The following is a 13,307-nucleotide window of genomic DNA, read 5'->3' as shown; positions in this document are numbered from 1 at the left end:
TTTTACCCCGCCCTCCCCGCGAGCGGGCTCAGGGCAGCTTACAAGAGGGCAACAATGCCCACATATAAAAGAAAATTAAAACAACTTAAAACAAAAATAAAAATATTTTCTTTTTTTTAAGCCCCATGGCTTCAAAATTTCCGGAAATGTTACATCTGTAGCAGTAGGTGATGGCCATCAAGGCATGGTCACTTGGGAAATGGTAATCCCTTTAAAATCAGAGTTTTTTTTCCAAGTCTGAGCTGCACTAATATGTTTGGGTGGGAGTATGTTCATTTTCATTCCAATGATAAATATTATGGGAAGTGGAACCTCAAGAATCGGTGATACTGGAACATCTGGCCTTTTACACAAACTGAAGAGGTGGCATAGAAATATTCTAAATAAATAAATGAATAAATAGTCACTGTAAACTGTATTTTAACTTTATATGCTCACTGAACAAGCACTTGTGCATCCATTTACACAATAACATTATGTTGTCTACCTCTGTATTCATTTGGAACTCAATTCAGTGTGCTGTAAAATCTTTTACTTTCTTCCTTCTGCCTTACCATTTCTGCCTCTGATTTTCAGATAGGCCAACACACCATTCATGGTCACTTTCACCCTACATTTGCTCCAGTTATCTCCACCTTACAGAATTTTGTCAGTGCTAAAAGATCATCTGCTGATTCCTCTCATAAAAACTCAGGTATGGGATAGGAAGCACAAACAGCAATAACCCTGTAGAGTATGGTATTTTATTCTGTTTTATCAATGCTATCTTATTCTGATCACCTAGAACACTTATTAGAATGTTCATCTGTATGTAGCAAAGGAACAGTAACTGCAATAATGCCTACACTTGGGAAACCCCCCAGAACAGTCATGCAGAGGAGCATTTCCTGCAAAGAAGCAAGCTGTCCTATAGCAAGCCAGAGATACTTAGTGTTAAACTGATGAGCTGGATAATGATAGCTGGCTGTGGCTGGGGTATTAACTGGGTGATTGGAAGAATCATACCTAATTTTGAATTTGGCCTCAGAGTGTGTACAAAAACTCTGCACAATGGGGCCATGTACAAAAACGAGAGATGTTTCTGCAAACCTGGGGAAAATTGTTTTGCAAAAATAAAATCTGAAAAAATTTAAAAACTAAAAAAGGGGTTAAAATGTCCCAATCAGATGAACGATGTCTATAGGTGCAAAGACACTGCATCTAGGAATGAAACTACCCCAAACAATGCATATTCCATGATAAGCCAAAGTAGAGGGGAGAAGCAGGGAGCCACTACAAGTAGGGGGCAACGTGAGTAGCAGAGGGATGGAAGTGTGAAGTTGTGGGGGATAAAGACAAGGGGAATGTAAAGATAAGAGATGGGAGTAAATGGAACCTCTGGAAGGAGGGGACCAGAAGAGGTGGTGGAATGGGGGAAATGGAGGCACCAGAGAAGAAAGGGCTCACAGGCCTCCAACTCAGCTGACAGGCGGTGAACCTGGGGCTGAAACTACACACAGAACACCCACTCATATAATACAAGTACTATCCCCAACTCTACATTCTATTTTGGTGACTCAGTTCTTTCTTAGGCCATGCAACTGACAAAGTTACCTGTTACCTTCTATATCCAACTCAAATTACTAACTTTAAATTCCTATGAAGAGGTACCTCAGTCTAAACCCATTGAAATCCACAACTGAGACTGGAGCAACTCTGCATAGGATTGCTCTGTTAGTCTTTGATTTGTTATATGCATATGTACTGTTCCATTGTTGAGTGGTGAAACAGTATATGACAGTAACTGGATGTTATCTATGGTATTTTCCCACATCAGCAATCCATTCTAGTTACACTGTAGAACATGTAGGGTTAGCATTGTACTAGCCATGATGAACCCAAAGAAGAACAAATTAATAAGTAAATCAATATAATGGCATTAACCATAGGCCAAGCTATACTATAGCCTCCTTTGTGAATGTGTGCAATTGTGTGTAAGTATTTGATGGAGGAATTCATATAAACACATCCAGGCACTTGAATAAGCCAGGTGTGGCTAATCTGCATTGGGTAGTGGAGAGGACCCATCTCTTCCATGATTATCATCTGGTCTGGCATGACCAAGCTTTTTGCTCAATGGTAATTTTAGAAGGGTTACCTGGTGAGGACCTAGTCTCCTGGCACCATTTTGTCTTAATTTCAGTATTTAATTGTTTATTTCTTTATTAGTTGGAGCAGATATGGGTCCAAGGACTGTGGAGATTACAAGGGTAAGCTTTTAAAAATTATTACCTCTTATCTCAAGTGAACACCGTACTCTTATCTCAAGTGAACACTTATCTCAAGTGAACATTGCATATATTAGTATCTGTGTATTCAGATCAGAATTTTTATTTACAGATTATTGTGACCTTTATGACATATGATTGGCTTAAACTGTGCAAAATCTGACCTTCCTACAAAGCATCACTAATTGGATACAGTCCTGCAGTCATCTTTTCTCAGCATTACATATATGCATGTTGGAAGTAACATTTGTAGGAGACTGCCACTGCAGAGCTACTGTGTATAGTTGAACAATCTGAGCATGGGACCTACCCAAACCTCAAGCACCAAGAAGTGCTGTATGGGTTTTTGGTCTATAAATGGAAATGTTCTGCATGTGAGGTTTAGTGTTGTGAAACATTCAGTTTCCTTTAATCAAACACATGAATTGGTGAATTTTGCATCATAGCACATGCTTTCTTTATTAAGAAGCCTACATAAGAATTATAGTGTTAAACAAACATGTGTAAATGCGTATATTGTGTATTCTGTTGTAACAACCATCTTTCTATTAAGGGACTGAATGATGCTCTTGGTATCAGTATAGCTGGTGGCAAAGGGAGCCCATTGGGAGACATTCCAATCTTTATTGCCATGATTCAAGCCAGCGGAGTAGCAGCACGTACACACAAGCTCAAAGTGAGTGAAACTTTCCCTTCAAATATGTTTGCTTTGCTGCTGCTCTTTTTATTCTTTCAAAGGAGGATTTCTTCTGTTGCAAGGATCATATCTTGATGAAGAAATCCTGGTAGCTACTTCCATTTCTAAACATGATAGCTGCGTCCCTTCTTACTTCCATCTTTTGATGGTTAGCTACGACTGTGTGTGTCAGCTTTATGACTGACTACATAAAAACAACCACAGCATAGTAGCTGCTTCTTAATGTACTTTGTGACTGGAATCAAGGGCATAATCCCAGATTCTATCATCTGTAACTAGAGAAGAGAGCATGGAAAATAATGAATAACCCTTCTGAATTTATGTATAAAGAAATGTGGGCTGCTTTGTATAGATACTTAAGCCTTTGTATCTGACTTTACTTTGTCCTCCATGTATTTATTTATTTATTTCTATTCATATCCCGCCCTTCCTGCAAGCGGGCTCAGGGTGGTTTGCAACAATAAATTACAATAATAAGAACAGTTAAAGCAGGGATGTCGAACATAAGGCCGAGGGGCTGGAACTGGCCGATCCAGAGCTCTTATGCAGCTCCCAAGCAACTAGTGCAAGGGAGGAAACAGGAGACTGCTTAGGGGGAGTGGGGGGAGCCACTCTGATTGTGGCTTCAGCATGGTGGGCCAACTTCGTCTGCAGCAGTCAAGCAGCATGGGAGTGTCTGCTCAGTGCTGCACCACTGGCTCTCCAGTCCACCCATATGAGTTTTCCTTTACACCCCCGTTCCAGCCCATGGGGACTTGCAGTGAGAATACAATACCCCGGAGCTTACCAGCTGCTGTCCTTTATACAGTTTATTTATTTATTTACATTTATACCCCGCCCTCCCCGCGAACGGGCTCAGGGCAGCTCACATAGGGCACCAAGTGCGTTCAATATCCAAAATTACATAATACAAAATACAAATTAAAACAAGTTAAAATCAGTTCTATGGATGCACATAAAGACTCCTAACATCTTGCGTAGCAGGGCGGAAGGTTGGGGTGATGGAAAGATGTTCCCCCCCCCCCCCGGTACATTTTATGGCACATGTGGCCCGGTTCAACAAAGTGACATTTATGTCAGATCCGGCCCTCGTAACAAATGAGTTCAAGACCTCTGAGTTAAAGGATAAATATCAGAACAATAAAAACAGTTAAAACAGTTAAAAGGTAGGCATTGTGACAGATTACACATTCAGCGGTCCTAATAGCTGAGAGCAATTGGGCTGCAGCCGAACCATAGATATCTTGCTAATGGCAGTATAACATTGCCAGATAGCAGATGCCTGCATGACACTGACATATGATGTCCATTTATCCAAATATTTGGCAAAAAGACTACTCTAGATGTTCAAAATCTTATATACGCAATGGAGAAATGAATGCTACTGTGGCTTATATCCTAACAGTATGTTCTTTTGTCAGAAGGTATGTCTGCCAGCAAAAATTAGAGAACAGGATTTCTCCTTCAGTGGGGGAAGTCATCTAGACTTGGTTAGGTCATGCCTCTGTTTGTTCCTGGTAGGACTAGGCAAATTTCTGTGAGTCCCTCTGTTGGAGAGATCAAAGGCTGACCCATCCAGTTTGGATAGCCCTACTGCTCCTTTAGGATGCTTTGAGCTTTGCTCCCTCCCCAAAAAATAAATGAATAAATCTAGTCACAGAAATCCTAGGAAATGCTGGGGAGGATCCTATGGCTCTGGCCAGCCTGAAAAAAACTGTCCCAGCAGCAAAAAAGAGAGAGAGAAAACCTAGGCTTCGGGCTGTGTGGAGGGACCTCTGGAAAGTCTCCTGATGGCCTCACAGCCAGCTGTGGGGTGTGTGTGTGAAAGACCTGAGGCTTTGGGTTGCAATTCTCCCCTGACACCAGCCGCCGCCAATCAAGCCTCAACCTGGCTGGAATCACAGACAAGTGCAGTGTGCAGCAGCGGGCACCACACCAGTTCCAAGAGCCATGGAAGCCTTTGAGAGGTGAAGATCAGTTTGCAAGATGCTGGGGGTAAGATTGCCAACCTCCCAGGCAGAGAGAGGGAACAGTCTATCCAGCAAGCCCCTGAACAGATGGCCAGGATGTGGGGGAACTCTAGTAACAACCCTCCCTGGGCCCAGTTCTTTATGAGCAGCAGCCTATTCAAGCAGCCCCAAACATGGCACCCAGAGCAGCACACTTTCAACTCCCGGCACAGAATGGATGGCCCAGGCCTTGAGAGCTTCATGGCCTTTTCCTACCACTTGGGGGCTCCCTTTTCTAAGTCCAATTCAACTGCCCACTCCAGGGTTTCCCTTTTGCCAGTGGCCTCAGGAACAGAAGCAGTTTACAGAAAGGCAGGGAAGGAAGTGGCAGCAAGGGAGGGATTCCCCATCATTTTCACAGTCTCCAGACTCTTCATCATCAGAGGCTCCTCTGCCACTCGGCAGAAGAGGCAGACCTTCACAAGGCTCTAAATCTTCTAAGGCTCACTCTTCTGAAGAGTCAGAGGAGGAGTCTCAGGCACCCATATCATCTAAGACTTCCAAAAGGTCTGAGGTGCAGGACATGCATAGTCAAACTAGGAGATCCATCCACCATTTACCTTCTCCAGACTCTGAATTTGGAGAGCCTTCTTTGATCCAAATTTCTGCAGAGGGGACATCTGACAGAGGAAAGATGGAATGGTCTGCAGAGAAGGCTAATGTTCAGGAAAAGTCATCTAGACTCTTTCAGGCAGAACATTCCCAATACCTATTAAATAAAGTCATCAGTACTGTTAACTACCAACTGGATATTCCAGAAAAACCCACACCAACCTCAGCCAATGTAGATAGCAGAGGATTTAAGAGACCCACCAGTTTCCAAACAGTATTGCCACTCCCAGTCTTCTTCAATGAAGTCATTAAGGCGGAATGGGCACTACCAGGCAGTGGAAATTCTTTAGCCTTAATAGCCAGAAAGTTTTATGCATTGCCTATCAATACCATGGAGGATCTCAAAATACCTCTGATGGACACCCCAGTGGTTGCACTGCATTCTAGCACAGTGTTACCTAAAAATGGTGAAAATGCCCTCAAGGACTCAGTGGATTACAAAAATGAAAGAGCCTTAGAGATGCCACAGGAGGCTTCGTCTGTAGCCATCAGGGCATCAGCCTTGTTATCCAACTTCATTCAAGCCATAGTTATCTGGGCAGACAGTTTGCTGCAAAACCCACAGATCCCTTAGAGCTAAAAAGGACATTGCTTAAAATAAAAAGAGCCAACCAGTTTTCCTCAGATGCCTCTCAGGATTCGATACAGTTCTGTGCCAGAGCACAGGCAGCTGACACCATCATTAGAATGAACATCTGGCTCAGATACTGGAAAGTAGACCCACTGTCAAAAAGCAACCTTTCTTTATAAAAGTTCTCAGGAAGACTAATGTTTGGAGAATCTATGTTAGACAAGTTTTTAGTGGAAACAAAGGAAAAGAAAAAAGCTATGCCATCTATGTCTGGTATAAGAGAGAAGGAAGCTAGGAGTAAGTCAATGCAATCCTTTTGTGGCTACAGACCACCTCTTAGAGGAAGGGACATTAAAAAATTCCAACTGCCTAATCTCATCTATGGGTGGTCCATCCTTGCCCACAGTACCAAAATTGAGGCAAGAAAGTTTCCAAATCAGCTGTAGCCTGTTGGGTGAAGCAATGTATATTTAAGGCATATGAAATTCAAGGCCTGGCACCTCCCAGAAATGCGACAGCCCATTCTACAAGAGCAGCAGCCACTTCAGCAGCCTTTTTGACCAGAGCACCTGAGCTGGAGATCTGCAGGTCCACCACTTGGTCCACTTTCACTACTTTTGTAAAACATTATAAAATTGACAAAGCAGATCTAGTCCTGCGCCAAGTTGTGGAAGCTTATGATGTATGTTCAGTCCCACCCTTAATGTTGCTTTGGTATAGATAACCAAGTTTAGATGACTTCCCCCACTGAAGAAGAATGAATCTTTGGAACCTACCTGAAGGGTTTTTCTCTTTACTGGTTGAAGTCATCCATTATCCACTAAAAAAAGGAAGAAGAAGAAGAAACAGAGATGAAGGAGCACAGTCAGAGTAAGGCTTGGAGATGACTGGGAGGGGTTGTTGCGCAGCGCGTCTGAAGCACTCTTTCAGCAACACCAGCCACCAGGACTTTTCCAGCCACTCCAGCACTCACCAGCATTCACTGCAGTGGAGGTCCTATATAGCACCACATGTACACAGTCCAGTGGTATACTATATACAGGTTTATTCACAATATGTACACTCCACCGACAAAGTGCTCCGCCATACACATGAGAATAAGAGAAGGAATACAGAGCTGGTACATGTCCACATATATACACATCATAACCAATCAGCTTCATGCTGAGTCATAATGACTGGACTTGCTTCAGTTCCAGTCATAACCGGTTGGAACCTGTTATCTACAGCTTGTCAGCTCTCACTTAGATCCTACTGATCTGAGTGCTGAGGATTAACTACCAACAGGGGTCAGCCTTTGATCTCTCCAATAGAGGAACTCACAAAAATTTCCATAGCTCTACCAGGAGCGAACAGAGGCATGACCTAACCAAGTTGGGATGACTTTGCCTCACTGAAGAGAAGAAACTTTCAGGTAGGTTCCAGTGTTTCATTCTGGTTCCTCCCTCCCACCTGTAGGCCCCTCTTCATTCTCCCCTGCTGTTCCCAGGAATCAACTAATTTTCAGGGACATGATTCTGGGAGGCACAGTACTTTGCAGCAAGAGTGGGGGAGGGACTTCACTTCTGGAACTGTTACTCTGCTTTAGCTTAGATAGGATCTGAGCCAACCTCTTCTGCATGGAGAAAGTAAAGCCAGTGAAGGGTGTATTATTTGCATACCACTTGACACTTAATATGGATATTTTATTTTTATTAGATTTGTATTTTATCTCCTGAACTTTTGAAAAGGAGTGAGATTAATGTGAACAATTTAAAATGTATAGAACTGTTGTCAGCACAATAGCCTGTGTCTTTGTGGCTCACAGCTCATATGTATTTGCCTTGAAAGATCATCGGTTTTCATATATAGTTTTCATATTGAACGAGCCAATTTCATACATGTAAAATGGTATTTTCCATGTAGAATGAGTTCTTATGCTGTTCCTCTTGACTCCAGCATTACAGCAGTAAAACCCAAGTGTTTTTGTTGGCTGATACTCCCAGGATGAATATTTTACTCTCACTATGAAGAATGCTTATTAATCAGTGGAAATACAGCAGATCTCTATTGTCTTACTATAACTGAGAAACATTGATGTGCAATGCCAAACTTGCAAGCAGTATTAAGCACGCCTCCAATTTCCCTTAATGCTAGTAATTTTCTGTTGGTTTTGTTGCTTTTTTTAAAGGTGGGAGATCGGATTGTCAGTATTAACGGGCAGCCTTTGGATGGGCTGTCTCACGCTGATGCAGTTAATCTACTGAAGAATGCTTATGGGAGCATTATCCTGCAGGTATGATGATAAATTGAACATGCAGCTGTGCGAGGATAGATAAATGGTGTGTTAAAAAAAAGATTGAGCATCACTGGCACAAGACATCACAGCACAGTAGGGTTTTGGCTGATGTGAATTACGCAAGATGAAAGCAAAAAATTATTTCACTGAAGAATTCTTTATTTGTGCCCATATAGACTGTAAGCATGATTATATAAAAGCAAAACAAGGAGAAAGAGGGAGGGAAATGTAACACATGAAAAATCATCTATGATTATAATTTGTCACTTTTTTCTTTAAACCCCCCCCCCAAAAAATGGTACAAATAGAAAATTATTTACTTTTTTTTTTTTTGCTTCATAATTCTGAATGAGTTGTCCATCATGCTAAGTTCCTTGTTCTTCAAAGGAAAGATCAAGAGAAACAGCAGTGCTAGTTTTGTAGAGTTATCCAATTTTCTTCTGCATAGGACTGGTTATCAACCAAACTGCAGTGTCCGGGTATTACAACTGATAAGTTATTTTAATTATGTAGATGAGAAATGTGTCATTAACTAAGATGATCACTGTTGTCTTTGTAAATTACAAGGCACTTACTTTATTTCTTTACAACCCCCCTCCCCCATCAGCACACTTAAAAAGAATGAGCATAGAGTATTAAGCAATTTTAAATCCCATTAATTTCAATGAAGGAAAAGAGGAACTCCCAATATGAGATGGATTAACTCATTAAAGGGCATGGCCTTTAGTTTATAAGACTGATAGGACATTAGAAGGACTGTTCAAAGCACCATGAGCAAGTCCTAGGAGGATCCTGTCTTCAGGATCTTTAGTCAAATGGAAAAATTAGTACAATACCTGAGTCATTTAAGGATTTGTTTTAGCTGGCAAATTCTTTGAGTGAATTCAGGTTAAAAGGGATGGGGATATTTTCCTTCTTCTGGGCGAGTGGTGAAGTAATCACATAATTGATTTGCCACACCTGCAGATCCTAATTTGGAAGAATATAGAGCACACAGATGTCATCATGTGATGGTTCAGAATGTCCGCTGAAAACTACAGTTCACAAACGACTAACTCTGAAGCAGAACAAAAGTTCAGCATACATGGTTTATAGCTATTAATTTGAAAGTGTAAATCCTGCACAATGACTTTCAGGGTAGTATAATAAAATAAGAGTTCAGTGGAACCTTAAGTATATAAGTGCTGTAAAGTCACAACCAACTTATGGTGACCCCGGCAAGGAGCTCTCAAGGCAAGTGAGAAGCAGGGGTGGTTTCTCATAGCCTTCCTCTGCAGGATCTTTCTTGGTCACCTCACAAACAAGTACCGACCCTGCCTATCTTCCAAAGTCTGACAAGGTTGGGTTATATCATGCTGCCTTCACTCCAAAACTTAAAGATTAAGAAGATTTATTTTCTTTTGTGAATCAGAACTCACTTCCTCAGAAGCAGTGTCTACTATTTATTTATTTTTATTTAATTAATTTATATCCTGCCCTTCCCACGAGGGCAGGCTCAGGGTGGCTTACAGTCATATATAAAAATACATTGTACAAATATTAAAACACATAAAACAGTTAAACACAACAAAGTGCAAAGTGCTAGCAGTACAGTAAACAGTAAACAACGGCGGCCTTCTTTCGGCATCCAGATATAACAATCACCATATTCCAGGTTCCTTGCTAGGCTATCAGGTATTACTTTAGTGCTGGTGTTACTTTGGTGCTGATGTTAGGGCTGGGGCCACGATGTTACCAGTGGCCCCTTAATTAAAAGCCTGGTGGAAGAGCTCCGTTTTACAGACCCTGCGGAACTGCTAAAGGTCCCGCAGGGCCCTGATGTCCTCTGGGAGCTCATTCCACCAGTGCGGGGCCACCACAGAGAAGGCCCTGGCCCTTGTCTCTGCTAGCCTGGCTTCTTTAGGGCCCAGAAGGGCCAGACGATGTTGGGATCCAGATCTTAGTGCCATCTGGGGAACATGTAGAGAAAGGCAGTCCCTCAGGTAAGTAGGTCCCTGACCATATAGGGCTTTAAAGATCAAAACCAGCACCTTGAACTGAATCCGGTATGTTATTGGCAGCCAGTGCAGTGCGTTTAGGGTGGGCTGGATGTGCTCCTGCACAGGAAGACACAACAACAGCCTCGCCACTGCATTCTGCACCAGCTGCAGCTTCCGGATCTGGGACAAGGGCAGCCCCATGTAGAGAGCATTGCAAAAATCCGATCTCGAGGTGACCATTGCATGGATCACTGTTGCCAGATCATTGCATTCAAGGAAAGGAACCAACTGCCTAATCAGCCGTAGATGGTAAAAGGCTGCCTTGGCAGTGGCTGCTACCTGGGCCTCCGTCGTTAAGGAGGCATCCAGGAGCACTCCCAGACTTCTAACCTCTGCCACTGGCACCAACGGCGCCCCATCGAAGGTCAGGAGTGGGATCTACAGGCTAACATGGTTACCTATCTGGAATTATTCAAAGTAGCAGGTTCTGAACTGGATGTTAGAGAGTCCAGTTGCATGACTTTATGTGGGACCTCACCTTATGATACATTCAACACAGAGAAAACATAATTTTGCTAGCAAGCCAATGCAACATGAGTAGTTTAGAGCTGGATCCAATCTGAAGCCACTAATGTAACATGGCGGCTGTATCATGTGGACTGGTTCAGAATATCAATTTTAGATGGAGAGGGGCAAAATAGTCATAGAGTGAAGAAGATGACACTGATAAATGGCATTGTCAGTCACTTTGACAATTGCCAGCCAATAACATGAAACTAATGGAATGTGATGATGCCATTGTGGTCTAGTTCCCTAAACAGAATGCAGGCAGTAATATCTTAGAATAACAAGAAAGTGAGTGTTGATAGCATGGCATGCAAAGTGCCAAAATCCTTGCTTATTACATGAGTACCACCTGAGAAGCAGACTGTTAAATGCTCCTTTTTTAAAAGGCTGCTGCTCCTTCTGCAATATGTTTTTTATTTAACAATAATTGACTTAAAATAAAGTTGGGGGGGGTTCTCACACATTTTAATTAATTAGAACTTTCTTAATCCCACTTTCAAATGTTTCATATTTTGAGTGAAAATTTCCTTTGAGGGAAGCTGTCATAATTAGACAGTTGTATCATATGTTGTATCATATGTTGTATCATATGACAGTTGTATCATATGATAGCAGAAAAATAGGGCATGCTAAGCAGGAAATGACTATTTCTTTTTTTCTTTTTACTTTTATTAAGTAGGTGTAAGAACATAAGAACTTAAGAGAAAGTCATGTTGGATCAGGCCAATGACCCATCCAGTCCAACACTCTATGTCACTCGGTAGCCAAAAACTAAGTGCCATCAGGAGGTCCACCAGTGGGGCCAGAACTCCAGAAGCCCTTCCACTGTTGCCCCCCAAGCACCAGGAATACAGAGCATCACTGCCCCCAAACATGGTGTTCCATCTATATTAGCCACTGATGGACCTCTGTTTCATATGTTTATCTAATCCCCTCTTGAAGTTGGCTGTGGTTGTAGCCACCACTACTTCATGTGGGGGTGCATGCCACGTGTTAATTACTCTTTGGGTGAAGAAGTACTTCCTTTTACTGTTCTAATCCGACTGCTCAGCAATTTCATTGAGTGTCCACAAGTTGTGAGAAAGGGAGAAAAGTACTTCTTTCTCTGCCTTCTCTATCTCATGCATAGTTTTGTAAACCTCTATCATGTCACCCCCTCAGTTGTTGTTTCTCCAAGCTAAAAAGCCCTAACCTCTTTAACCTTTCTTCATAGGGAAAGTGTTCCATCCCCTTAATCATTTTAGTTGTCCTTTTCTGTACTTTTTCCACTGCTATAATATCTTTTTTGAGGTGTGGTGACCAGAACTGTTCACAGTATTCCAAATGAGGCTGCACCATCAATTTATACAGGGACATTATGATACTGGCTGATTTGTTTTCAATTCCCTTCCTAATAATCCCCAACATAGCATTTCCTTTTTTATTGCCATTGCACACTGAGTCAACATTTTCAGTGTGTTAGCTACCACGACTCCATGTTTTCCGGTGATCCTGGGAGTGGGGCAGTCCTTACTCTTGGGAATAGGCTCCTTCTCTGGAACACGGTCGGTTTCCTCAGATCAATCCAGGAAGGAGTGGGGCTTGTCCCCTGGGAACATCCCAGTCTCACTGGCCCTGCTGCTTGAGCAGGATGTGTTTCACAGGAGCTCTGTAGAGCACAGCGATCCAGGAATGAGAAGAAGAGAAGGAGGAGACCCTCCCTCTTCATTATTTCAAGCCGTGGTCGGCATCAGACCGCAAAGGCAGCCAACAGTGCTGGGAGATCCCCAGCAGCTGTGGCTGTGTACGCAGACTCCCACCGGGCCCAGCCTGTGGCTGGAATTTGCCTCCCCAACCAACACACATCAGGGGAAGTGGCTGAGTCTGTAAGGAGACTGGGACAAAGCCACAAACTTGGCCAATCTCCCTGGTCTCGGTGGACCCGGTGTGTGGTCGAACAGTCAAGCCAGGAGCCTCTAGCCCTCGCCAGAATCATGGTAAGCCATGGAACAGACAGGGAGCTAGAAGGCCCAGGGAAAGCCATAGAAGGGCAGGGAAATTGACAGTGGCCATCTTAGTTCCCTGGACCCTCATGGTTGACTTACTTTCACTTTCTCTCCCAGGCAAGTGAATAGAAAATGGCTGCCAGTTAGACCTGCCAGTTCCCTGTTCCCAGACCTGGATAGCCCAAGCTAGTCTGATCTGTTGAGGTCTCAGAAGCTAAGCTGAGTCAGCCCTGGTTAGTACTTGGATGGGAGGCCACCAAGGAAGTCCAGGATCACTATGCTGAGGCAGGCAAGGGCAGCGGCCCTGGCTAGCCCAGTTGATCAAATCTTCTGAGCCTGCTT

The 13,307-nt window shown here is 42.9% G+C and overlaps 1 protein-coding gene across 1 annotated transcript in view; it reads left to right on the top strand.

The window, feature by feature from the left end:
* The window catches only part of INADL (InaD-like (Drosophila)), a 250,101-nt gene that overhangs the window by 217,254 nt on the left and 19,540 nt on the right, over window positions 1–13,307 (top strand). Inside the window, exons 38-41 of the mRNA XM_015415230.1 lie at window positions 577–694; window positions 2,209–2,249; window positions 2,821–2,943; window positions 8,327–8,431. Of these exons, the coding sequence (XP_015270716.1) occupies window positions 577–694; window positions 2,209–2,249; window positions 2,821–2,943; window positions 8,327–8,431 (387 nt within the window). The remainder of the gene's footprint in view (window positions 1–576; window positions 695–2,208; window positions 2,250–2,820; window positions 2,944–8,326; window positions 8,432–13,307) is intronic.

The sequence above is a fragment of the Gekko japonicus genome, unplaced genomic scaffold (assembly GCF_001447785.1).
Source record: "Gekko japonicus isolate JY-2015 unplaced genomic scaffold, Gekko_japonicus_V1.1 scaffold199, whole genome shotgun sequence".
NCBI classification, from domain to species: Eukaryota; Metazoa; Chordata; class Lepidosauria; order Squamata; family Gekkonidae; genus Gekko; species Gekko japonicus.
This window is presented reverse-complemented; position numbering and strand designations above follow the sequence as displayed.